Source organism: Salvia splendens, chromosome 16, assembly GCF_004379255.2.
Source record: "Salvia splendens isolate huo1 chromosome 16, SspV2, whole genome shotgun sequence".
NCBI lineage: Eukaryota > Viridiplantae > Streptophyta > Magnoliopsida > Lamiales > Lamiaceae > Salvia > Salvia splendens.
In genome coordinates, this window is record NC_056047.1 from 27476709 (window position 1) to 27503472 (window position 26764).

Below are 26764 nucleotides of genomic sequence, written 5' to 3' on the forward strand. Positions count from 1 at the left end.
TAGCCAAGTGTGGCTAGTAGGAGCCAACCAAGTGTGGACCATGATGGTTTTCAATTGGAGTCGAGAAAGAGGAAAGGCAAGGTACATGAGGGTGATATGTGCATCAAAGCTCAACACATTGATAATTGGCATTTGAAGGAGAACGTTGCTACGGTGACATTTGGGATTAACAAATCGGGTGCGAATGTACCAAGCATTGGCCCAATGAGTGTATCATGAGGGCTCCCCAACCGGGAGATAGAGGGCTTCATCGAGGATCTTGACCCAGGAGGGTGCGTCCCTTGCGGAGGTATCCCAATTGTGGGCCTCAACTAGGAGATAGACTAAGGTTTTTGGTGATGCAAAGGTGCATCAAAGTAATTGTTATTGGGTTGCTAAGAGTATATTGATGACCACTCTAGTCGATAGGGAGACCCTCGTTGTACTCTAATTAGTCGTTGCGAGTCGTCACTTTTGGGCGACTCGGTGTTTGTTTGTTTGGGTGCTGCAATTGTCTTTGGTAATGCACATGTGTGGGTCCGCCTCAGCCCTCCACCCTCGGGGTGTTTGTTAAAAAAAAGTGACACCATACCACCATTCCTAACCAATCATTTGTACATGTGGACGAATAATGTCACGACCGCATTTTCTAAGGATAGAAAGCCCAGTTGATCGCGACTAGGGGAGGATGAAAGAAGCGGGGAAGAAAAGGAAAACTGTGGCACAACTGAAACTTGAACTTAAATAACTCGAATAATATATATCAGAGTGCATGATACAAAGAGTGTAAACTCGACTTTTACATTACAGCGGAAGAGTCAAGAGCACATGACGTCGTGTATGGAGACACATCACATCCAAGTACTATTCTATAGAAGGATCTTCATCGTCTATGCTCAACACCGCCTGCCTCATCACTGCTCAACCTGCACATTTTTAAAACTTATGCAGGACTGAGTACTTGGTGTACTCAGTGGACACGTGCCGAAATATATTTTACTGAAAACTGGTTTTGTCAAGCCACTCTTTGAGTGAACTCGGGGTTTTAGGAAAAGGTCCGAGAACACTAAAACATTTTCCTTTTCTTTTTTCTTTTTCAAAAGCGATCTGTCGATCTATTTTTCCTAGAACATATGTCGTATCTGACTAACTCCTCGGGAAGACAAGCCCACTAACCTCCTAGTGAATAGAATTCATGAAACTCCCGGTGAACCGGAATGAATTGCCTTATCCCACTTACAAATCTGAATTCACTGACTCCTGGTGAACCGGAATGTATGTGTAACATCCCAAACTTTTGTGATTCCTTTTATTGGTCTTGTGAATTTCGAATTTTGGAACTATGAAACTTTTGTTTCTATGTGATTGAAGTGACTTTGCGTGGAATAAATTATCGTGGTTAATGTTAATGATGAGCTTGAGTTTTATTTATTTTTTTCCCTTGAGGGGAAAATAATTAATAGGATCATGCATTTATTCTTTCTCGAGTCATTTCATTGAATTATTCGGCTCCTCCTAATTATTGAAATAGCACTTCTTTTCGTGGGTTTAATTAATTGTTTTGGGATACTTATCCAAATTAAATCCAAACCTAATGACCCCTAAATGGTACTACATGAAATTCGAACTCCATTTTATTTTCCTTGGGAGTTTTAAAAAATCTCCTATAGGAGAAAGAATTATTTTCATTTGATTTAATTGGTGCTTTATTGACTCCCTTCCTATGAATTTAATCCAATTAAATCATGTTATAATTTATTTCTTCACCTAAAATAAATAGAGAGTTGGGATATTTCCTTGGTAAGCAATTTTCGGCCACTCCACTAAATTTTGGAGGATATTTTATTTGTTTCCTAATTTGTGGAATCCCTTTTTATTCAAATAAATTCCTAGGTCTAATTAATTGGGGATGTGAATATTTTTCTTCTACTTTTCTTCCATATCACACGCCCCCTATGCAATATTTTCCTTGTGGGAATTTAATTAATTGTTGCCTATTTTATGGGAGCCTTTTTCCTGAGAAAACTTCAAGGTGTTTTCTGTGTCTCGTATGAATTTCAGCCCGTTTTATCGAAAAATGAATTTTTAATAAATTTTTGAAGTTGACTGCGCAAATCTGCCAGAAACTTGAGTTCTCGCCATGAATGTTTCGTTTTCTGTTTGACTGACCAAATGACCTCCGATCGATGTGATTCTTGAACTATATGAAAATTTGAAGTGTATTCTGAGTTGTGTTAAATTTCCAGCCTTTTCGGGCATCGTATGAATTTATGGTGAATTTTTCAAATGAACTGCGCAATACTGTCAGAAATTGTATGTTCCGACCAGAGAGTTTAATATGTGATATGACTGACCAAATGACGTGATTTCGGTGTGAAAATTTTCATGGATGAACTTGAAGGTGTCCTCTGTATTGTGACCAAAATTTAGCTTCTTTTGAGGTCGGGTGAATTTATAGTGATTTTTACAAAACGGTCGCGCAGTTCTGCCAGTTTTCTGCCTTGTTAAAATGACACATAGTTTCAAGTTTAAAAGTATTATATGATGCATGTATGTCCAACGAGGGTGTTTAAATTATGTGATCACGTGTGATAAGTTGAAATGCGATGCGTGTGTCTTTACACCTTTGTGATGTATGTTGGGTTGGGGAATTGAGAAAGACGATGAGAGAGAAACGATAGGACATGCATAGTAATATGTTGATGTGTGAGGTTGACTTATGTTGTCGTTGACAAGGGTGTTGTGTATTCGTGAACTCGAGGATCGAGAGTTGCTAAGTTGGGTTGTGAATTGCTAAGCGAACGAGGTGGCCTTTTCTTTTCAAACCTTTTTACTTTTCCAAAAAATATTATGTGGCGATATAAGGGTGGTTTAACTGTTATGTCATGCCATGTTGTTTTTATTATGAGATTGTGTGCCTGATGCCTAGTTCGTATGAGTTTACTCCGTTAGGCTATATGGCTGTGTTGTGAAACGAATTCGGGTCTGAGTAGGGCTGTAAACCGTATCAGGCTGTGTACACTGGTGGGATCGTGAGCCGTCCTTGCAAGTCAGACGGTCTCGTGGGCGAATAGTGTGGCCACACTTTCGTCGCACTGTGATGTGATTGATGGATTGATGTGAAAAGTGGGGAGATAAATTGTCTGGCCAGACTTGAATTTTTGTGTTTCTCGTGATATTTTTCTTACTACTTAAAACCCGAGATCACTGGTATGGATGACATAACTTATTAAAATGTTTTCGGCATGAGCCCATTGAGTACAACAAGTAGTCAGCCCTGCATATTATTTTTCTTATGTGCAGGTTGAGCGGGATGTTGCGGTGGATGTTGAGCTGGCTAAAGACCCTAGGATACGTTGTGTCGTCATACATAGGCGTGATCATTGACTCTCCCTGAACCTTATTTATCTGTTGCTATGTTTTAAATTATGTCTTAAGACCTTAATCTTTTCGTGTTGTATTTGAACATGTATGGTGGTGTTAGGTTTAAACGAGTGTTTACGTTGTCTTTCTGAAAATGGTGTTTTCCGAGATTTAAGTTAAATGTTCGTTTTACCTTAGTTTTTTTTATATATAGTTGTATTTCTTAAGTCAAATTTTTCCGGTGCCCTTTATAAAAGTATGTTTCTTTACGTCTTTTCAAAAAAAATGACCTTAACCTTCTTTAAACTAAGTTGTTTTCTTTCTTTAAGTCTTAAGTTGTTCTTTTAAACTGTTGTCCATGCATGTCGGTCACGATCGTCGCGTTTGTGATACCCCTGGTATGGGCGGTCGTGACAGAGTGGTATCAGAGCTTTGTTCTTTCGCTCTGGTCCGAGAGTCTTCTTTTACTTTGAGTCTAAGTTAGTGAACCCTTATTGACTAAAAGTGTCATGAAGGCTCAACATCCACAGCATCACGCTCAACCAATGAAAGTGAGATATGTTTTATTTGTTGAAGGCATGTGAGATAGATGCATTAAATGGATGACGATATGATATGACGTTTGACAAGTTTATGCATGTGAATGAATGATATGCATAAGGATGAGTTGTAATGGAATGAATATATGAGCATGATTGGCTTGATAACTTAAGCATGTACTATGTGCGTAAATATGATGTTGTAATAGCATGATTGCGTGGAATACGAGTATGATTGACGTGATAATTAAGACATGTATTGTATGTACAAAAGTGATATTGGTAAGTTATGATTGCGTGTGAGCATGAACTTTGTGATGTTTTGAATGTGTAACATATGCGAAAATACTACAACGATAGCATACAAAGATATGAAACGTTAAGACAACGACAAACTTTCAAACTACGCGACCAACTTAAGAACCTTTTCAAACAAACAATAATACAATTTGGTGTTTTAAAAGAAACGTTCGTCTTCACGTAGATGGTACGAACGAAACGAACCGCGCTTAAGAGCAGCCAGTATAGTGCCAGAATGCGACAAGCGATATACGATTACGACCACTATGAGAGAGAGGAAGGCAAAGCCTTGAGAGAGGTTGTCGCCCGTTTTGAAACCCTATGGCGAGACGTCTGCGGGTATCATGTATCGGCCTATGGAGGCATAAGAAGGCTAATTGAGTTGATGCCCGACAATTGGGAGTCTTGGATGGAAACAACAGCCAGTCGGTTCACGTGGTACGAACCAAGAAACCAGATGATGGCCGGCGACATGAATGGTTTCCTGAAGGCCCTAACGTGTGCTTTGATTGACTCACGTTCTGAGCGACCACCGTCGACAGAAGAAGGGAAAGATGAAACAGTATGGGAAGACAAAGACGTGATCGAGGTTAAACCCACGGCAGAAAGAGAAGTAGTACCACAAGAAGGGATGGTTCCGGGTTTTGAGGATGAATATGTGGAAGATAGCATGGATATCGAAGAAGCCCTCCGCATGGCCGACGAGTATCACGTAGAAGAGGACCCGAAGGAAGGAGAAGACCCGGAAGAGGAAGAGGACCCAGAAGAGGAAGAGTATAACGATGGATAGTAGATGCCGTTTTGTTTTCTTAAGTTGTTATGACTATGGCAGTAGTACCTTTTTGTTTCCAAACGAGTACTATGTTTTTCCTTTCCACGTTATCTATGGAAGTTCCACTTTTCGCATAACTTTACGTGCTTGTGTTTTATCGCACGCGTGCATGAAAGTGGTGATGTTTTAATAACGATGTTCTCACAGCGATGCTAACCTGTGTTTTAGATCAACATGCCCCCAAGACGTAGATGTGGTCCGCATGTGGAGAACAACGTGGGGGAACAGACAGAGGGAGGTGTCGGGAATCCACCCCCGCCTCCACCACCACCTCTACCCCAACCAAACGAAAGGGAGTACATCAAGGCCTTTCGGAAAGAGAACCCACCCAAGTTCGATGGATTGGGAGAGCCCCCGAAGGAGGAGGCATGGGTACGCGACATTGAGCGTGTCTTTGAGTTTATGAGATGCACGGATAGGGAACGCCTGGCCTGCGTGACGTATCAGCTGACAGGACCCGCTGATTTTTGGTGGGAAACCAAGAAGAGAACCATGGACCCCGCTCGCCGCGAGGCGCTTACTTGGGAAGAGTTCAAGGAAGAAGTTTACAACAAGTATGTTCCCATGAGTTATCGGCGGGCGAAGGTAGTGGAGTTTCACACCCTAAAACAAGGAAACATGACGGTCACGGAGTACGACCGCGCCCTATGTGAGATGACCCGTTATGCACCAGAATTGGTAGACACAGACGAGAAGATGGCTACGAAGTTTCGTTCCGGCCTTATGCCCGAGATAAGGGTAGCTGTGGCCAGTCGAAGGGGAATTCCTTATTCTGAGGTGTTGGGTTGCGCTCTAGACGTGGAAGAAGCACTGCCCAAGAATGAGAGGACAACAAATCCTACACCGTCCGCACCCCCATTGAACTTTAGAGACAAGAGGAAGTGTGATGGAAACCGAGCTCCTTTTGACAACAAGCGGCGTTTTTCCACGTTTCGGCAACCACAAAATCATGGGCGCCAAATTGTGCCACAGGAGAGGGGAAACCCGCGGAGAACACCCTACTGTAATCGGTGCTCCAAGCATCATGTTGGAGAGTGCCGAGTTGGAGGCATCCGGTGTTACGCCTGCGGTGGAAACGGGCACATGTCTCGAGAGTGCCCAAACAACAACAAAGGTTGAGTGAAGAATGGGCAAGTACAGAGACCACCACAACAGCCTCAACCAATCCGACAAGTGGCCCCACAGCAAGCAAGGGCATATGCGCTCAAAGGGAATCAAGGGCAGGAACCCCAAGCCACCAAGGGCAAGGAGAATTTGGCAGGTATGGGAAAGCTCCAACAACTCCCTATTATTGTGCTGTTTGATACGGGTGCTTCGCATTCTTTTATTTCCGTGTCATGTGTGAATGCCTTAGAACTTCCTACTGCTAAGCTTGAATCGAATTTGAATGTGTCTTCACCGGTTGGAGGATTGATTGACATTGTGAGAACTTGCTCGAACATAGAGTTTGTGTTAGGAGAACTAGGAGTAGTGGCCCAACTTTTGCACGTTATACCTTTGGAGAATGTAGACATAATCTTGGGAATGGTTTGGCTTACCGAGAACCACGAACGATTCATTGTAAAGAGAGACAGATTTCTTTTCAAGCCCCGGGCGAAGAACCGACTTTCTTGAACGGGATCTCCATGAATCGACGAACTTCCATAATCTCCGCTTTGCAAGCAACTACGATGATAAGAAAAGGGCGTCCGGCGTATCTTGTGTACTTAAATGGAGAGGAAAAGAAGGAATTGAAAGTGGAAGACGTGGCAGTGGTGCGAGATTTTCCCGATGTGTTTCCTGAAGCTTTGCCAGGACCGCCGCCCGACAGACAAGTGGAGTTCGCCATTGACTTGGAACCAGGGTTAGCGCCAGTATCAAAGGCGCCATACCGAATGGCCCCTAAGGAGTTGGCCGAGTTAAAGGTTCAGATGCAAGAACTGTTAGACTTAGGTTTTATTCGACCCAGTGTGTCACCATGGGGAGCGCCAGTTTTGTTCGTTAAAAAGAAGGATGGCACGATGAGGATGTGCATCGACTATCGTAAGCTCAACAAGATGACTTTAAAGAATAAGTACCCACTGCCGAGGATTGATGATTTGTTTGACCAACTTCGAGGAGCGGGGCGTATTCTCAAAAATGGATTTGAGATCAGGGTATCATCAACTAAAGGTCCGACGAGAGGATGTGCCTAAGACTGCTTTTCGCACTCGTTATGGCCATTATTAATTTGTCGTGATGCCTTTTGGGCTGACAAACGCCCCAGCCGTTTTCATAGACTTGATGAACCGAGTTTTCCACGAGTATCTTGACAAGTTTGTGTTAGCCTTCATCGACGACGTGTTGGTATACTCGAAGAACGAGGAAGAACATAGATGGCATCTACAAACAGTGTTGGAAACGTTGCGAAGGGAGAAACTGTACGCCATGTTCAGTAAGTGTGAGTTCTGGTTTACTCGAGTGAACTTCCTTGGTCATATTGTGACGGCAAATGGAATTCAAGTAGACCCAGCAAAGGTCGAGGCCGTGCAGAATTGGAAATCGCTGAAAACGCCAAGTGAAATCCGCAGTTTCTTGGGATTGGCAGGATATTATCGACGATTCATTGAAGGATTCTCTAAGATTGCGAGACCGATGACGCAACTACCAAAGAAAGGAATTAAGGTGGTTTGGACGCCAGAGTGCGAGGCGAGTTTCCAACTATTGAAGGAGAAGTTGACTACAACACCAGTCCTAGCAGTACCCGAACCCGACAAGGACTTCGCCGTCTATACGGACGCGTCGAAAGTAGGACTAGGATGTGTGTTAATGCAAGATGGGAAGGTGATGGCGTATGCTTCCCGACAGTTGCGACCGAATGAATTGAATTTTCCGACCCATGATTTGGAGTTAGCAGCAGTGGTGCATGCACTGAAAATTTGGAGACACCATCTCTATGGAGTGAGATGCGAAATCTATACGGATCACAAGAGTCTCAAGTACTTTTTCGAACAAAAAGAGCTAAACATGCGCCAGCGACGCTGGTTAGAGATCGTGAAGGATTATGATTGTGGTATTAATTATCATCCGGGCAAGGCGAATGTGGTCGCCGACGCTTTGAGTAGGAAAAACCAACCGCAATTGGCTTACTTCCTAACGCAAGAAGAAGCGTTGATTCACGAGTTTGACAAGATGAGATTGGAGATAGTGAAAGCGCCCGAGACAGTAGAAGCAAGATTGGCGACACTAGTGATTGAGCCATATTTGAGAACCAAACTCATAGAAGCCCAGCGACGTGATGGAAAGTTGGAGGAGTTACGTGCAAAGGTGAGAGCCGAGAAGCTTGATCATTACCGTGAGGAGGCGGATAATGCTTTGACGTACGATGGGCGATTGTGTGTACCGAGCGATAAGACGCTAAAAGAGGAGATTTTGAGTGAAGCGCACGACATGCCTTACACCGCACACCCCGGAAGCACGAAGATGTATCGGGATTTGAAGCAAGGATTTTGGTGGAATGGAATGAAGGGAGACGTGGCATCATATGTGGAACGATGCCTAGCATGCCAACAAGTGAAGGCCTTACACCAACGGCCATATGGGAAGTTACAACCGCTTGAAATTCCCGAATGGAAGTGGGAGCATCTAGCTATGGATTTCGTGACGGGTTTGCCAAAGTCACAGAAGGGCAACACTGCGATTTGGGTGATCATTATCGACTTACGAAGAGCGCGCACTTCTTTTCGATTAAGATTACTTATGGCGCGGACAAGTTAGCAAAACTGTACGTGAATGAGATTGTGCGTTTGCATGGAGTGCCAAAGACTATTGTGTCCGACCGTGATACGAAGTTCACATTGAAGTTTTGGATGAGTTTGCAACGAGAATTGGGCACACAATTGCACTTCAGCACTGCTTATCACCCGAAATCGGATGGGCAGTCAGAGAGGACGATTCAGTCGCTTGAGGATATGTTGCGAGCCGTTGTCCTAGATCGAGGGGAAAGTTGGGAAACTGTCCTACCATTGGTTGAATTCGCCTACAACAACAGTTATCAAGCGACGATAGATATTGCTCCGTACGAAGCCTTATATGGTAGGAAGTGTCAATCTCCACTTTATTGGGATGAAGTCGGCGAGAGGAAGATGTTAGGACCCGACGCTATAAAGGAGATGACCGAAATCGTGCATCAAATCCGCGCAAGGATCAAGGAAGCTCAAGACAGACAGAAGTCGTATTTTGACGTGCGTCGAACGGAAATCAAATTCGACGTTGGTGACAAAGTGTTCTTGAAAGTGTCCCCGACGAGAGGAGTTGTGAGATTTGGAGTGAAAGGCAAGCTGAAACCGCGTTTTGTGGGACCGTACGAGATCATCGACGAAGTAGGTCCTGTAGCGTATCGATTGGCGTTACCACCCAGCTTTGGGAACGTGCACAACGTGTACCACGTATCGCAGTTGCGCAAGTACGTGTTCGACCCCAAACATGTGATTCACCAAGAGGAAGTGATCCTAACCCCCGACATGAGCTACGAGGAAAGGCCCGAAGCAATCCTAGATCGGAAGGTATAAGAGCTACGAAACAAGACGATAGCGTCCGTGAAGGTGTTGTGGAAGCACCACGGTCCCGAGGAAGCTACGTGGGAGTTAGAAGATAAGATGAAAGAAAAGTTTCTCGAATTGTTTGTGTGAGACGATTAAATTTCGGGACGAAATTTCTGTTTAGAGGAGAACGATGTAACATCCCAAACTTTTGTGACTCCTTTTATTGGTCTTGTGAATTTCGAATTTTGGAACTATGAAACTTTTGTTTCTATGTGATTGAAGTGACTTTGTGTGGAATAAATTATCGTGGTTAATGTTAATGACGAGCTTGAGTTTTATTTTTTTTTCCCTTGAGGGGAAAATAATTAATAGGATCATGCATTTATTCTTTCTCGAGTCAATTCATTGAATTATTCGGCTCCTCCTAATTATTGAAATAGCACTTCTTTTCGTGGGTTTAATTAATTATTTTGGGATACTTATCCAAATTAAATCCAAACCTAATGACCCCTAAATGGTACTACATGAAATTCGAACTCCATTTTATTTTCCTTGGGAGTTTTAAAAAATCTCCTATAGGAGAAAGAATTATTTTCATTTGATTTAATTGGTGCTTTATTGACTCCCTTCCTATGAATTTAATCCAATTAAATCATGTTATAATTTATTTCTTCACCTAAAATAAATAGAGAGTTGGGATATTTCCTTGGTTAGCAATTTTCGGCCACTCCACTAAGTTTTGGAGGATATTTTATTTGTTTCCTAATTTGTGGAATCCCTTTTTATTCAAATAAATTCCTAGGTCAAATTAATTGGGGATGTGAATATTTTTCTTCTACTTTTCTTCCATATCGCACGCCCCCTATGCAATATTTTCCTTGTGGGAATTTAATTAATTGTTACCTATTTTATGGGAGCCTTTTTCCTATAAATAAATTACCTAATTTAAATCCTATTCTTTTAATTGGGGATTTAAATAATTTCCTTGTGCAATTACCCAAGAATTTTCTGCCCCCTCCTTTATTTCCTACTTGGAGATTTAATTTAATTTAATTGTTCCCTTGTATTCGTTATTTTTATTTCCTAAGTTATGAATTTATTCTCCAAGTAAATACCAAGTAAATTCTTTGTTGTGCACTACATGGAATTTTCGAAAATTCCACTCTCCCACATGCCTATTTTATTCATTTAAATTGTGGGATTTTTATTCATTAGCCTATATTTTATTTCCCCCACAATTTCTTTATTTAATTTACCCATGGATTAAACCTAACAAATAAATAGCAAATAATCAAACCCTAGCCCCCATTCACCTCAAAAATTTCGCCCCCCTCTCTTCTCTCCCTCTCCCACACGTTTTTCATCTTCCACTCTCCCATCTCCAAAAATCCTCCATCCAACTCTTGTTCTTACAATCCTTTGAAGTTATTTTCAAGAGTCTCCAACGAATCGCTTCGTTCATCGTTTCGACCGATTCATTTTGTGTCAAAGAAGGTATATTGCTCACTTTCTATCACCCTACCCGTTTTGACCATGTTCTTGAGTCCTACATGCATGTAGAGGGTGTAGGTTTGATAGATCGCAAATTTTAACGGGAGGGAAAGTGTGTTTCGTAAGAACTTGTTTGATTTTTCGCGGTTGATTGAAATCATGTGTGTTGGATTGAAATATTTGGTGAATAATATGAGTTATGTGCAAATATGTGTATGAGGAACGTGTAAGCATGATTATGTGTTTTCGAGCATGGAAAAAAAAACGGTGTCTGTGTTGTGGAAGTTTTAAAAACCTTATTTTCGAACTTGAACCAGAAATCTGTGATGCATGACCAGTGACTTATGATCTGTATTTGACCCATCAAACGAACGAATTTTGCTATGAAATTTTTACTAAGTAAACTTCAAGGTGTTTTCTATGTCTCGTGTGAATTTCAGCCCGTATTATCGAAAAATGAATATTTAATAAATTTTTGAAGTTGACTGCGCAAATCTGCCAGAAACTTGAGTTCTCGCCACGAATGTTTCGTTTTCGGTTTGACTGACCAAATGACCTCCGATCGATGTGATTCTTGAACTATATGAAAATTTGAAGTGTATTCTGAGTTGTGTTAAATTTCCAGCCTTTTCGGGCATCGTATGAATTTATGGTGAATTTTTCAAATGAACTGCGCAATACTGTCAGAAATTGTATGTTCCGACCAGAGAGTTTAATATGAGATATGACTGACCAAATGACGTGATTTCGGTGTGAAAATTTTCATGGATGAACTTGAAGGTGTCCTCTGTATTGTGACCAAAATTTAGCTTCTTTTGAGGTCGGGTGAATTTATAGTGATTTTTACAAAACGGTCGCGCAGTTCTGCCAGTATTCTGCCTTGTTAAAATGACACCTAGTTTCAAGTTTAAAAGTATTATATGATGCATGTATGTCCAAGGAGCGTGTTTAAATTATGTGATCACGTGTGATAAGTTGAAATGCGATGCGTGTGTCTTTACACCTTTGTGACGTATGTTGGGTTGGGGAATTGAGAAAGACGATGAGAGAGAAACGATAGGACATGCATAGTAATATGTTGATGTGTGAGGCTGAATTATGTTGTCGTTGACAAGGGTGTTGTGTATTCGTGAACTCGAGGATCGAGAGTTGCTAAGTTGGGTTGTGAATTGCTAAGCGAACGAGGTGGGCTTTTCTTTTCAAACCTTTTTACTTTTCCGAAAAATATTATGTGGCGATATAAGGGTGGTTTAACTGTTATGTCATGCCATGTTGTTTTTATTATGAGATTGTGTGCCTGATGCCTAGTTCGTATGAGTTTACTCCGTTAGGCTATATGGCTGTGTTGTGAAACGAATTCGGGTCTGAGTAAGGCCGTAAACCCTATCAGGCTGTGTACACTGGTGGGATCGTGAGCCGTCCTTACAAGTCGGCCGATCTCGTGGGCGAATAGTGTGGCCACACTTTCGTCGCACTGTGATGTAATTGATGGATTGATGTGAAAAGTGGGGAGATAAATTGTCTGGCCAGACTTGAATTTTTGTGTTTCTCGTGATATTTTTCTTACTACTTAAAACCCGAGATCACTGGTATGGATGACATAACTTATTAAAATGTTTTCGGCATGAGCCCATTGAGTACAACAAGTACTCAGCCCTGTATATTATTTTTCTTATGTGCAGGTTGAGCGGGATGTTGCGGTGGATGTTGAGCTGGCTAAAGACCCTAGGATACGTTGTGTCGTCATACATAGGCGTGATCCTTGACTCTCCCTGAACCTTATTTATCCGCTGCTATGTTTTAAATTATGTCTTAAGACCTTAATCTTTTCGTGTTGTGTTTGAACATGTATGGTGGTGTTAGGTTTAAACGAGTGTTTACGTTGTCTTTCTGAAAATGGTGTTTTCCGAGATTTAAGTTAAATGTTCGTTTTACCTTAGTTTTTTTTATATATAGTTGTATTTCTTAAGTCAAAATTTTCCGGTGCCCTTTATAAAAGTATGTTTCTTTACGTCTTTTCAAAAAAAATGACCTTAACCTTCTTTAAACTAAGTTGTTTTCTTTCTTTAAGTCTTAAGTTGTTCTTTTAAACTGTTGTCCATGCATGTCGGTCACGATCGCCGCTTTTGTGATACCCCTGGTATGGGCGGTCGTGACAGAGTGGTATCAGAGCTTTGTTCTTTCGCTCTGGTCCGAGAGTCTTCTTTTACTTTGAGTCTAAGTTAGTGAACCCTTATTGACTAGAAGTGTCATGAAGGCTCAACATCCACAGCATCACGCTCAACCAATGAAAGTGAGATATGTTTTATTTGTTGAAGGCATGTGAGATAGATGCATGAAATGGATGACGATATGATATGACGTTTGACAAGTTTATGCATGTGAATGAATGATATGCATAAGGATGAGTTGTAATGGAATGAATATATGAGCATGATTGGCTTGATAACTTAAGCATGTACTATGTGCGTAAATATGATGTTGTAATAGCATGATTGCGTGGAATACGGGTATGATTGACATGATAATTAAGACATGTATTGTATGTACAAAAGTGATATTGGTAAGGTATGATTGCGTGTGAGCATAAACTTTGTGATGTTTTGAATGTGTAACATATGCGAAAATACTACAACGATAGCATGCAAAGATATGAAACGTTAAGACAACGACAAACTTTCAAACTACGCGACCAACTTAAGAACCTTTTCAAACAAACAATAATACAATTTGGTGTTTTAAAAGAAACGTTCGTCTTCACGTAGATGGTACGTACGAAACGAACCGCGCTTAAGAGCAGCCAGTATAGTGCCAGAATGCGACAAGCGATATACGATTACGACCACTATGAGAGAGAGGAAGGCAAAGCCTTGAGAGAGGTTGTCGCCCGTTTTGAAACCCTATGGCGAGACGTCTGCGGGTATCATGTATCGGCCTATGGAGGCATAAGAAGGCTAATTGAGTTGATGCCCGACAATTGGGAGTCTTGGATGGAAACAACAGCCAGTCGGTTCACGTGGTACGAACCAAGAAACCAGATGATGGCCGGCGACATGAAAGGTTTCCTGAAGGCCCTAACGTGTGCTTTGATTGACTCACGTTATGAGCGACCACCGTCGACAGAAGAAGGGAAAGATGAAACAGTATGGGAAGACAAAGACGTGATCGAGGTTAAACCCACGGCAGAAAGAGAAGCAGTACCACAAGAAGGGATGGTTCCGGGTTTTGAGGATGATTATGTGGAAGATAGCATGGATATCGAAGAAGCCCTCCGCATGGCTGACGAGTATCACGTAGAAGAGGACCCGAAGGAAGGAGAAGACCCGGAAGAGGAAGAGGACCCGGAAGAGGAAGAGTATAACGATGGATAGTAGATGCCGTTTTGTTTTCTTAAGTTGTTATGACTATGGCAGTAGTAACTTTTTATTTCCAAACGAGTACTATGTTTTTCCTTTCCACGTTATCTATGGAAGTTCCACTTTTCGCATAACTTTACGTGCTTGTGTTTTATCGCACGCGTGCATGAAAGTGATGATGTTTTAATAACGATGTTCTCACAGCGATGCTAACCTGTGTTTTAGATCAACATGCCCCCAAGACGTAGACGTGGTCCGCATGTGGAGAACAACGTGGGGGAACAGACAGAGGGAGGTGTCGGGAATCCACCCCCGCCTCCACCACCATCTCTACCCCAACCAAACGAAAGGGAGTACATCAAGGCCTTTCGGAAAGAGAACCCACCCAAGTTCGATGGATTGGGAAAGCCCCCGAAGTCGGAGGCATGGGTACGCGACATTGAACGTGTCTTTGAGTTTATGGGATGCACGGATAGGGAACATCTGGCCTGCGTGACGTATCAGCTGACAGGACCCGCTGATTTTTGGTGGGAAACCAAGAAGAGAACCATGGACCCCGCTCGCCGCGAGGCGCTTACTTGGGAAGAGTTCAAGGAAGAAGTTTACAACAAGTATGTTCCCATGAGTTATCGGCGGGCGAAGGTAGTGGAGTTTCACACCCTAAAACAAGGAAACATGACGGTCACGGAGTACGACCGCGCCCTATGTGAGATGACCCGTTATGCACCAGAATTGGTAGACACAGACGAGAAGATGGCTACGAAGTTTCGTTCCTGCCTTATGCCCGAGATAAGGGTAGCTGTGGCCAGTCGAATGGGAATTCCTTATTCTGATGTGTTGGGTTGCGCTCTAGACGTGGAAGAAGCACTGCCCAAGAATGAGAGGACAACAAATCCTACACCGTCCGCACCCCCATTGAACTTTAGAGACAAGAGGAAGTGGGATGGAAACCGAGCTCCTTTTGACAACAAGCGGCGTTTTTCCACTTTTCGGCAACCACAGAATCATGGGCGCCAAATTGTGCCACAGGAGAGGGGAAACCCGCGGAGAACACCCTACTGTAATCGGTGCTCCAAGTATCATGTTGGAGAGTGTCGAGTTGGAGGCATCCGGTGTTACGCCTGCGGTGGAAACGGGCACATGTCTCGAGAGTGCCCAAACAATAACAAAGGTGGAGTGAAGAATGGGCAAGTACAGAGACCACCACAACAGCCTCAACCAATCCGACAAGTGGCCCCACAGCAAGCAAGGGCATATGCGCTCAAAGGGAATCAAGGGCAGGAACCCCAAGCCACCAAGGGCAAGGAGAATTTGGCAGGTATGGGAAAGCTCCAACAACTCCCTATTATTGTGCTGTTTGATACGGGTGCTTCGCATTCTTTTATTTCCGTGTCATGTGTGAATGCCTTAGAACTTCCTACTGCTAAGCTTGAATCGAATTTGAATGTGTCTTCACCGGTTGGAGGATTGATTGACATTGTGAGAACTTGCTCGAACATAGAGTTTGTGTTAGGAGAACTAGGAGTAGTGGCCCAACTTTTGCACGTTATACCTTTGGAGAATGTAGACATAATCTTGGGAATGGTTTGGCTTACCGAGAACCACGAACGATTCATTGTAAAGAGAGACAGATTTCTTTTCAAGCCCCGGGCGAAGAACCGACTTTCTTGAACGGGATCTCCATGAATCGACGAACTTCCATAATCTCCGCTTTGCAAGCAACTACGATGATAAGAAAAGGGCGTCTGGCGTATCTTGTGTACTTAAATGGAGAGGAAAAGAAGGAGTTGAAAGTGGAAGACGTGGCAGTGGTGCGAGATTTTCCCGATGTGTTTCCTGAAGCATTGCCAGGACCGCCGTCCGACAGACAAGTAGAGTTCGCCATTGACTTGGAACCAGGGTTAGCGCCAGTATCAAAGGCACCATACCGAATGGCCCCTAAGGAGTTGGCCGAGTTAAAGGTTCAGTTGCAAGAACTGTTAGACTTAGGTTTTATTCGACCCAGTGTGTCACCATGGGGAGCGCCAGTTTTGTTCGTTAAAAAGAAGGATGGCACGATGAGGATGTGCATCGACTATCGTGAGCTCAACAAGATGACTTTAAAGAATAAGTACCTACTGCCGAGGATTGATGATTTGTTTGACCAACTTCGAGGAGCGGGCGTATTCTCAAAAATGGATTTGAGATCAGGGTATCATCAACTAAAGGTCCGACGAGAGGATGTGCCTAAGACTGCTTTTCGCACTCGTTATGGCCATTATGAATTTGTCGTGATGCCTTTTGGGCTGACAAACGCCCCAGCCGTTTTCATAGACTTGATGAACCGAGTTTTCCACGAGTATCTTGACAAGTTTGTGTTAGTCTTCATCGACGACGTGTTGGTATACTCGAAGAACGAGGAAGAACATAGATGGCATCTACAAACAGTGTTGGAAACGTTGCGAAGGGAGAAACTGTACGCCATGTTCAGTAAGTGTGAGTTCTGGTTGACTCGAGTGAACTTCCTTGGTCATATTGTGACGGCAAATGGAATTCAAGTAGACCCAGCAAAGGTCGAGGCCGTGCAGAATTGGAAATCGCTGAAAACGCCAAGTGAAATCCGCAGTTTCTTGGGATTGGCAGGATATTATCGACGATTCATTGAAGGATTCTCTAAGATTGCGAGACCGATGACGCAACTACCAAAGAAAGGAATTAAGGTGGTTTGGACGCCAGAGTGCGAGGCGAGTTTCCAACTATTGAAGGAGAAGTTGACTACAACACCAGTCCTAGCAGTACCCGAACCCGACAAGGACTTCGCCGTCTATACGGACGCGTCGAAAGTAGGACTAGGATGTGTGTTAATGCAAGATGGGAAGATGATGGCGTATGCTTCCCGACAGTTGCGACCGAATGAATTGAATTTTCCGACCCATGATTTGGAGTTAGCAGCAGTGGTGCATGCACTGAAAATTTGGAGACACCATCTCTATGGAGTGAGATGCGAAATCTATACGGATCACAAGAGTCTCAAGTACTTTTTCGAACAAAAAGAGCTAAACATGCGCCAGCGACGTTGGTTAGAGATCGTGAAGGATTATGATTGTGGTATTAATTATCATCCGGGCAAGGCGAATGTGGTCGCCGACGCTTTGAGTAGGAAAAACCAACCGCAATTGGCTTACTTCCTAACGCAAGAAGAAGCGTTGATTCACGAGTTTGACAAGATGAGATTGGAGATAGTGAAAGCGCCCGAGACAGTAGAAGCAAGATTGGCGACACTAGTGATTGAGCCATATTTGAGAACCAAACTCATAGAAGCCCAGCGACGTGATGGAAAGTTGGAGGAGTTACGTGCAAAGGTGAGAGCCGAGAAGCTTGATCATTACCGTGAGGAGGCGGATAATGCTTTGACGTACGATGGGCGATTGTGTGTACCGAGCGATAAGACGCTAAAAGATGAGATTTTGAGTGAAGCGCACGACATGCCTTACACCGCACACCCCGGAAGCACGAAGATGTATCGGGATTTGAAGCAACGATTTTGGTGGAATGGAATGAAGGGAGACGTGGCATCATATGTGGAACGATGCCTAGCATGCCAACAAGTGAAGGCCTTACACCAACGGCCATATGGGAAGTTACAACCGCTTGAAATTCCCGAATGGAAGTGGGAGCATCTAGCTATGGATTTCGTGACGGGTTTGCCAAAGACACAGAAGGGCAACACTGCGATTTGGGTGATCATTGATCGACTTACGAAGAGCGCGCACTTCTTTTCGATTAAGATTACTTATGGCGCGGACAAGTTAGCAAAACTGTACGTGAATGAGATTGTGCGTTTGCATGGAGTGCCAAAGACTATTGTGTCCGACCGTGATACGAAGTTCACATTGAAGTTTTGGATGAGTTTGCAACGAGAATTGGGCACACAATTGCACTTCAGCACTGCTTATCACCCGAAATCGGATGGGCAGTCAGAGAGGACGATTCAGTCGCTTGAGGATATGTTGCGAGCCGTTGTCCTAGATCGAGGGGAAAGTTGGGAAACTGTCCTACCATTGGTTGAATTCGCCTACAACAACATTTATCAAGCGACGATAGATATGGCTCCGTACGAAGCCTTATATGGTAGGAAGTGTCAATCTCCACTTTATTGGGATGAAGTCGGCGAGAGGAAGATGTTAGGACCCGACGCTATAAAGGAGATGACCGAAATCGTGCATCAAATCCGCGCAAGGATCAAGGAAGCTCAAGACAGACAGAAGTCGTATTTTGACGTGCGTCGAACGGAAATCAAATTCGACGTTGGTGACAAAGTGTTCTTGAAAGTGTCCCCGACGAGAGGAGTTGTGAGATTTGGAGTGAAAGGCAAGCTGAAACCGCGTTTTGTGGGACCGTACGAGATCATCGACGAAGTAGGTCCTGTAGCGTATCGATTGGCGTTACCACCCAGCTTTGGGAACGTGCACAACGTGTTCCACGTATCGCAGTTGCGCAAGTACGTGTTCGACCCCAAACATGTGATTCACCAAGAGGAAGTGATCCTAACCCCCGACATGAGCTACGAGGAAAGGCCCGAAGCAATCCTAGATCGGAAGGTACAAGAGCTACGAAACAAGACGATAGCGTCCGTGAAGGTGTTGTGGAAGCACCACGGTCCCGAGGAAGCTACGTGGGAGTTAGAAGATAAGATGAAAGAAAAGTTTCCCGAATTGTTTGTGTGAGACGATTAAATTTCGGGACGAAATTTCTGTTTAGAGGAGAACGATGTAACATCCCAAACTTTTGTGACTCCTTTTATTGGTCTTGTGAATTTCGAATTTTGGAACTATGAAACTTTTGTTTCTATGTGATTGAAGTGACTTTGTGTGGAATAAATTATCGTGGTTAATGTTAATGACGAGCTTGAGTTTTATTTTTTTTCCCTTGAGGGGAAAATAATTAATAGGATCATGCATTTATTCTTTCTCGAGTCAATTCATTGAATTATTCGGCTCCTCCTAATTATTGAAATAGCACTTCTTTTCGTGGGTTTAATTAATTATTTTGGGATACTTATCCAAATTAAATCCAAACCTAATGACCCCTAAATGGTACTACATGAAATTCGAACTCCATTTTATTTTCCTTGGGAGTTTTAAAAAATCTCCTATAGGAGAAAGAATTATTTTCATTTGATTTAATTGGTGCTTTATTGACTCCCTTCCTATGAATTTAATCCAATTAAATCTTGTTATAATTTATTTCTTCACCTAAAATAAATAGAGAGTTGGGATATTTCCTTGGTTAGCAATTTTCGGCCACTCCACTAAGTTTTGGAGGATATTTTATTTGTTTCCTAATTTGTGGAATCCCTTTTTATACAAATAAATTCCTAGGTCTAATTAATTGGGGATGTGAATATTTTTCTTCTACTTTTCTTCCATATCACACGCCCCCTATGCAATATTTTCCTTGTGGGAATTTAATTAATTGTTGCCTATTTTATGGGAGCCTTTTTCCTATAAATAAATTACCTAATTTAAATCCTATTCTTTTAATTGGGGATTTAAATAATTTCCTTGTGCAATTACCCAAGAATTTTCTGCCCCCTCCTTTATTTCCTACTTGGAGATTTAATTTAATTTAATTGTTCCCTTGTATTCGTTATTTTTATTTCCTAAGTTATGAATTTATTCTCCAAGTAAATACCAAGTAAATTCTTTGTTGTGCACTACATGGAATTTTCGAAAATTCCACTCTCCCACATGCCTATTTTATTCTATTAAATTGTGGGATTTTTATTCATTAGCCTATATTTTATTTCCCCCACAATTTCTTTATTTAATTTACCCATGGATTAAACCTAACAAATAAATAGCAAATAATCAAACCCTAGCCCCCATTCACCTCAAAAATTTCGCCCCCCTCTCTTCTCTCCCTCTCCCACACGTTTTTCATCTTCCACTCTCCCATCTCCAAAAATCCTCCATCCAACTCTTGTTCTTACAATCCTTTGAAGTTATTTTCAAGAGTCTCCAACGAATCGCTTCGTTCATCGTTTCGACCGATTCGTTTTGTGTCAAAGAAGGTATATTGCTCACTTTCTATCACCCTACCCGTTTTGACCATGTTCTTGAGTCCTACATGCATGTAGAGGGTGTAGGTTTGATAGATCGCAAATTTTAACGGGAGGGAAAGTGTGTTTCGTAAGAACTTGTTTGATTTTTCGCGGTTGATTGAAATCATGTGTGTTGGATTGAAATATTTGGTGAATAATATGAGTTATGTGCAAATATGTGTATGAGGAACGTGTAAGCATGATTATGTGTTTTTGAGCATGAAAAAAAAAACGGTGTTTGTGTTGTGGAAGTTTTAAAAACCTTATTTTCGAACTTGAACCAGAAATCTGTGATGCATGACTAGTGACTTATGATCTGTATTTGACCCATCAAACGAACGAATTTTGCTATGAGATTTTTACTAAGTAAACTTCAAGGTGTTTTCTATGTCTCGTGTGAATTTCAGCCCGTTTTATCGAAAAATGAATATTTAATAAATTTTTGAAGTTGACTGCGCAAATCTGCCAGAAACTTGAGTTCTCGCCATGAATGTTTCGTTTTCTGTTTAACTGACCAAATGACCTCCGATCGATGTGATTCTTGAACTATATGAAAATTTGAAGTGTATTCTGAGTTGTGTTAAATTTCCAGCCTTTTCGGGCATCGTATGAATTTATGGTGAATTTTTCAAATGAACTGCGCAATACTGTCAGAAATTGTATGTTCCGACCAGAGAGTTTAATATGTGATATGACTGACCAAATGACGTGATTTCGGTGTGAAAATTTTCATGGATGAACTTGAAGGTGTCCTCTGTATTGTGACCAAAATTTAGCTTCTTTTGAGGTCGGGTGAATTTATAGTGATTTTTACAAAACGGTCGCGCAGTTCTGCCAGTATTCTGCCTTGTTAAAATGACACCTAGTTTCAAGTTTAAAAGTATTATATGATGCATGTATGTCCAAGGAGCGTGTTTAAATTATGTGATCACGTGTGATAAGTTGAAATGCGATGCGTGTGTCTTTACACCTTTGTGACGTATGTTGGATTGGGGAATTGAGAAAGACGATGAGAGAGAAACGATAGGACATGCATAGTAATATGTTGATGTGTGAGGCTGAATTATGTTGTCGTTGACAAGGGTGTTGTGTATTCGTGAACTCGAGGATCGAGAGTTGCTAAGTTGGGTTGTGAATTGCTAAGCGAACGAGGTGGGCTTTTCTTTTCAAACCTTTTTACTTTTCCGAAAAATATTATGTGGCGATATAAGGGTGGTTTAACTGTTATGTCATGCCATGTTGTTTTTATTATGAGATTGTGTGCCTGATGCCTAGTTCGTATGAGTTTACTCCGTTAGGCTATATGGCTGTGTTGTGAAACGAATTCGGGTCTGAGTAAGGCCGTAAACCCTATCAGGCTGTGTACACTGGTGGGATCGTGAGCCGTCCTTGCAAGTCGGCCGGTCTCGTGGGCGAATAGTGTGGCCACACTTTCGTCGCACTGTGATGTAATTGATGGATTGATGTGAAAAGTGGGGAGATAAATTGTCTGGCCAGACTTGAATTTTTGTGTTTCTCGTGATATTTTTCTTACTACTTAAAACCCGAGATCACTGGTATGGATGACATAACTTATTAAAATGTTTTCGGCATGAGCCCATTGAGTACAACAAGTACTCAGCCCTGTATATTATTTTTCTTATGTGCAGGTTGAGCGGGATGTTGCGGTGGATGTTGAGCTGGCTAAAGACCCTAGGATACGTTGTGTCGTCATACATAGGCGTGATCCTTGACTCTCCCTGAACCTTATTTATCTGTTGCTATGTTTTAAATTATGTCTTAAGACCTTAATCTTTTCGTGTTGTGTTTGAACATGTATGGTGGTGTTAGGTTTAAAAGAGTGTTTACGTTGTCTTTCTGAAAATGGTGTTTTCCGAGATTTAAGTTAAATGTTCGTTTTACCTTAGTTTTTTTTATATATAGTTGTATTTCTTAAGTCAAAATTTTCCGGTGCCCTTTATAAAAGTATGTTTCTTTACGTCTTTCCAAAAAAAATAACCTTAACCTTCTTTAAACTAAGTTGTTTTCTTTCTTTAAGTCTTAAGTTGTTCTTTTAAACTGTTGTCCATGCATGTCGGTCACGATCGTCGCGTTTGTGATACCCCTGGTATGGGCGGTCGTGACAATATGGGCTCATCCCACTTACAAACCCGAATTCACAAAACTGAAACTTCTGGTCTAGTAGGGACATCGTCTTGCTAGTTAATCAGATAGGCGAAGTTCAAAACAAAACATGGCTTGACATAACCTTTGCAACCTTATTTTTCTCATAAAACATTTTTGAAACATAAACTCATTTTTCTTTTATCAAAAGCAGAACACATAACTTTCAGAACTTCATTTTTCTCATAAACATATTTTGTGCAAAACTCATTTCTATCGGTCAAAGCCGAACACAAATATCAACAAAGCTACACTTCATAAGCACCAATAAGGCAACACATAACATCGTATAATAACATCAAACATATAGCACTTTTCATAATGTTGCACATTAAATAGCAAGCTCGCACTTAACATCATACCTTAAATAGAAAGCCCACAAAAACACTTCTCATAAAAACTATAAACATACTTTAAAGTTATTTTCTAAATTTTAAAAGAAATTCCACAAAGTACTTCTCGTAAAAACTGTAACTTTAACAAAACCCCACAAAACATACTTCTCACAAAACTGTATCATAAACAGAAAGCCCACTTCGTTTGCTTAAAACTCCTTAACTTGAATTCTCATCACTCCGTCCTTAACTTGCGAAGATAACCTTTTTGAAAACAACATAACTTACTAACAAGACTTAAGAAAATTTTTAAACTTTTAATTGGAATTAGAATTAGAATGCATGCCCCTAATTAATTATGGCCCAAGAATTTAATTAGGATTCTAGCGTAAGACCAAATTAATTTCAGCCCAACCTCCTTCGTAAATTAATTCCATCTGGCACAACCTTTAATTATATCTACAACCCAAGATTTCAGCCCAATATACTCTTCCCTTCTATTCTCTTCTCTAGGCCCAAATCAAATAATCTGTCAACCCCTCCTCCTCTTCTTCTTTAATTCTCTGAGGCCCTACTTAAATTAACTCCTTGGCCCAAAACAAAATAATCTTCCAGCCCCAAAATCTCAGCTATTTAAGGAGTGGTCCATCTTGAAAATTAACAGGTCAGCCCATCATGCTTGATTAATAAAAAGGCCCAGAAATTTAATTAAGTGGCCCAATAAAATGACCCACATTATACTCTTCATCCATCGGTCTCTCTCTCCTCCTAACACTTTACCCCCAAATTGAGAACAAGGAGCAGCAACGCCTCCTTCTTCTTACTCACGGCTCTTCGCCATTTCAATATGTCATCGGACCCGCCGGCGAATACTCACCTCATTCCTCCCTCACTTCCCCCTCAATCGAAAATGGAAAGCGGTCATCGGAGCTCCTCCGGCTTCCCCTTGCGTCGCCGGTCATTCCCGGTGTGCCTCGCCACACCTCTGTCATATCCTCTCTCCAATTTCTATTTCGAAATTTCTAGATTGGAGGGACCAAGAAGCAGCGTCTCCGCCCTCGTCTCCGGTTGCTCGATGAACAGACCCACCGCCGCCTGTCGCCATCAATCTCCCATCTCTCTCTTTTCTCCATCGGCGAAACGCTCGCCTCCGCCGGGAATTACCTCCGGCGTCCCTAATTCATTCGCCACTGGGATCTTTCTCCGTCGAGCTCTCCGGAAGGCATTGACACCATCGCCCCTCTCTCTATATTCATTCGGCGGCGCCGACACAGCCGCCGCTGCCTTGGGCTGCTGCTCCAGCAGCGGCGCAGCTACAGTCAGTTCTCCGGAGCTCCGTTGTCATTCGATCGCACTAAGCTAAGCCCTCTAACTCCCATCATCTAGTTCATTATGTTTGAGTTCCTCTTTGGGCAGTAGCTTGGTGAGCTTAAAAAGCCTCTTGAATTTGGTTGTTGTGGTGAAACTTTGGTGCATCTCTTTATATTAGCTCATGATCGATCTGTCTCTTATTTGAGGTTTCTAAAGCTCTAATTTCTTGAAGTTCAACATAATAACTCCATGATCTCTACTGTTACAGTCATGTATCTAAGTTCTTGGGCTAATCATGTGTTTGCTAACATGATGCAAAAGGGTGGTGTTGTGGGAATTACCTCTTTTTCGATGACTCCTTCGAACGCCAGACTGCCCTTAAGCTCGCCGCCATTCCTTCCTCTCTTGTTGCACTTCTTATATCTTGTGAATATAAAGAGGTGTGAGGAAGGAGGTGGTGGTGGGCTGATATTTATAGCCAAACTCCTTGGCCTTTTGTGGCTAATTTGGGATAAAGATTCCTTCTCTTTTGAATTTGAGATAAAAACTTTACTACATTGAGAAGGATGCTCCTGTATTTCTAGCTATGGGTTCCTTCCCATTTTAGCATGACAAAAGGCCTCTTGCATCCTTTGTGTAAGTCTTGGGATGGGAGAGATCTTGCTTATCTCACCTTTATTTGATTCCCTGCTATGGATGAGTTTTTTCCTCTTTTGGTTATCCTAGGGAACTCAAAACACCATGCCACTTGTTCCTATTTGGTGTTGAGCAAAATATTGCAGAGGCTTTCTTCAAGTCCTATTTGATGCTTCCCATTTGTGTGATACTTGGAGAGTAAAGGCTGTCTTGGCAGCTTGCTTACTACAACCTGCTCATTACGAGCAAAAATTTAGTGGTCAAGGCATACCACATGGCAATGTGATGTGGTATGTCCCACTAATAATACTTTGACAAATGGATTTATAGAAGTCCAACTAAATACTTTCATCTTTTTCTAAAAATGGACATTATTATAAAATTCGGAAACTATCCAAAAATTAAGAGTACTTATATTTAATATAATGAATGCATTTATATTTGACCAAAATACTTCCACTATGAACTAGCAAAATTTATTTCGTCCTTTTATATTTCTAATTCTAAGAATAATTTAATATACAAAATATATGTAGTAATTAACTTATTATATTTTGATTTTTAGAGTTTTTTATGGTATGTCAATGATAATTTAATATAATAAAATTAACTTTTATGTCATTTTCTTATTATTAGCTACTTATATATTTAATATAATTATTCATATAGTCTTTAACAATGGTAAAATAAGTATAAAAATGAAACTATATAATCAATCATAGTTACATACGTTTAATATAATGCTAACAAATTTTGTTTATGATTTAGTTTAAGGTTATGGTAATCATTTGTAATTTTTTGCATACATATAAAACAAGAAATAAAGTAAACAACAAATTTAAGTTAGCATTACACTAACTGTGCGAAAAATCACAAATAAAAAATGTAACTATAAATTAAATTATAAATAAAATTCAGTGGCATTACATTAACTATGCGAAATTAGGAATAATTATATAGTTTCATTTTTATATTATTTTACCATTGCACATATATGAATAATTATACTATTAAACATAAAGGTGGCAAATGACCTTAATTTTGTTATATTAAATACTCGTCTGCATTCTTATTGACAACTAATTTGGTAACAAAATATATAAGTGTGTTATACATGTATTCATTATATAGGTGGTATTAATTTTTGGACTTTCCAAATTTTATAATAATGTCCATTTTTAGAAAAGGATGAAAGTATTTAGTTGGACTTCTATAAATCCATTTGTCAAAGTATTATTAGTGGGACATACCATATCATATTGCCATGTGGTATGCCTTGACCACTAAATTTTTACTCGCTCATTACCTCTATTTTTGCAAAGAGATTTTATTTTATTTGATGCTTCCCATTTGTGTGATACTTGGAGAGTAAAGGCTGTCTTGGCAGCTTGCTTACTACAACCTGCTCATTACCTCTATTTTTGCAAAGAGATTTTATTTTATTTGATGCTTCCCATTTGTGTGATACTTGGAGAGTAAAGGCTGTCTTGGCAGCTTGCTTACTACAACCTGCTCATTACCTCTATTTTTGCAAAGAGATTTTATTTTCGTTTGATTCTTTGGCAGGAGAAATCTAACCATTTTGGTGTATCTTGGCAGGTTGCAAGGTGGAAATTGGCATCTTGTGGTTGTCTTAAAATCGAGAAGGGAAGAGAAGATGACTCATGCTCAAGCTTTCCTTGATTCCATTACCATTTCTAGCTAGAGTCAAACTTGTAGACTCTTTCCTTTAGAATAGCTAATACGTAGCTATTCATTTCTTGTGTATAATTAGGTATAGATCATTCTATTTGATTAATTGGCATTTCTTCTTTTCAATAATTGTAGTTCATAAAAATTTAAATTCCTTGAACTTTAATTCCAAGTATCTCTTCG

At 41.2% G+C, this 26764-nt stretch overlaps 2 protein-coding genes and 1 long non-coding RNA gene across 3 annotated transcripts; 2 read left to right on the forward strand and 1 right to left on the reverse strand.

The window, feature by feature from the left end:
- Positions 1-5187: 5187 nt before the first annotated feature.
- LOC121770440 lies at positions 5188-6132 on the forward strand. The gene has a single exon (XM_042167170.1). The coding sequence runs from the start codon at positions 5188-5190 to the stop codon at positions 6130-6132; it is 945 nt and encodes a 314-aa protein (XP_042023104.1).
- An 8461-nt stretch (positions 6133-14593) lies between these two features.
- LOC121770441 lies at positions 14594-15795 on the forward strand. Its single transcript, XM_042167171.1, has 2 exons — positions 14594-15680; positions 15791-15795. The coding sequence occupies exons 1-2, from the start codon at positions 14594-14596 to the stop codon at positions 15793-15795; spliced, it is 1092 nt and encodes a 363-aa protein (XP_042023105.1).
- Positions 15796-22914: 7119 nt separating this feature from the next.
- Positions 22915-26764, reverse strand: LOC121772427. The gene is made up of 2 exons (XR_006044340.1): positions 24595-26764; positions 22915-23206 (listed from the first exon to the last, which is right to left on the reverse strand). It is a non-coding gene; the product is annotated as an uncharacterized LOC121772427 (long non-coding RNA).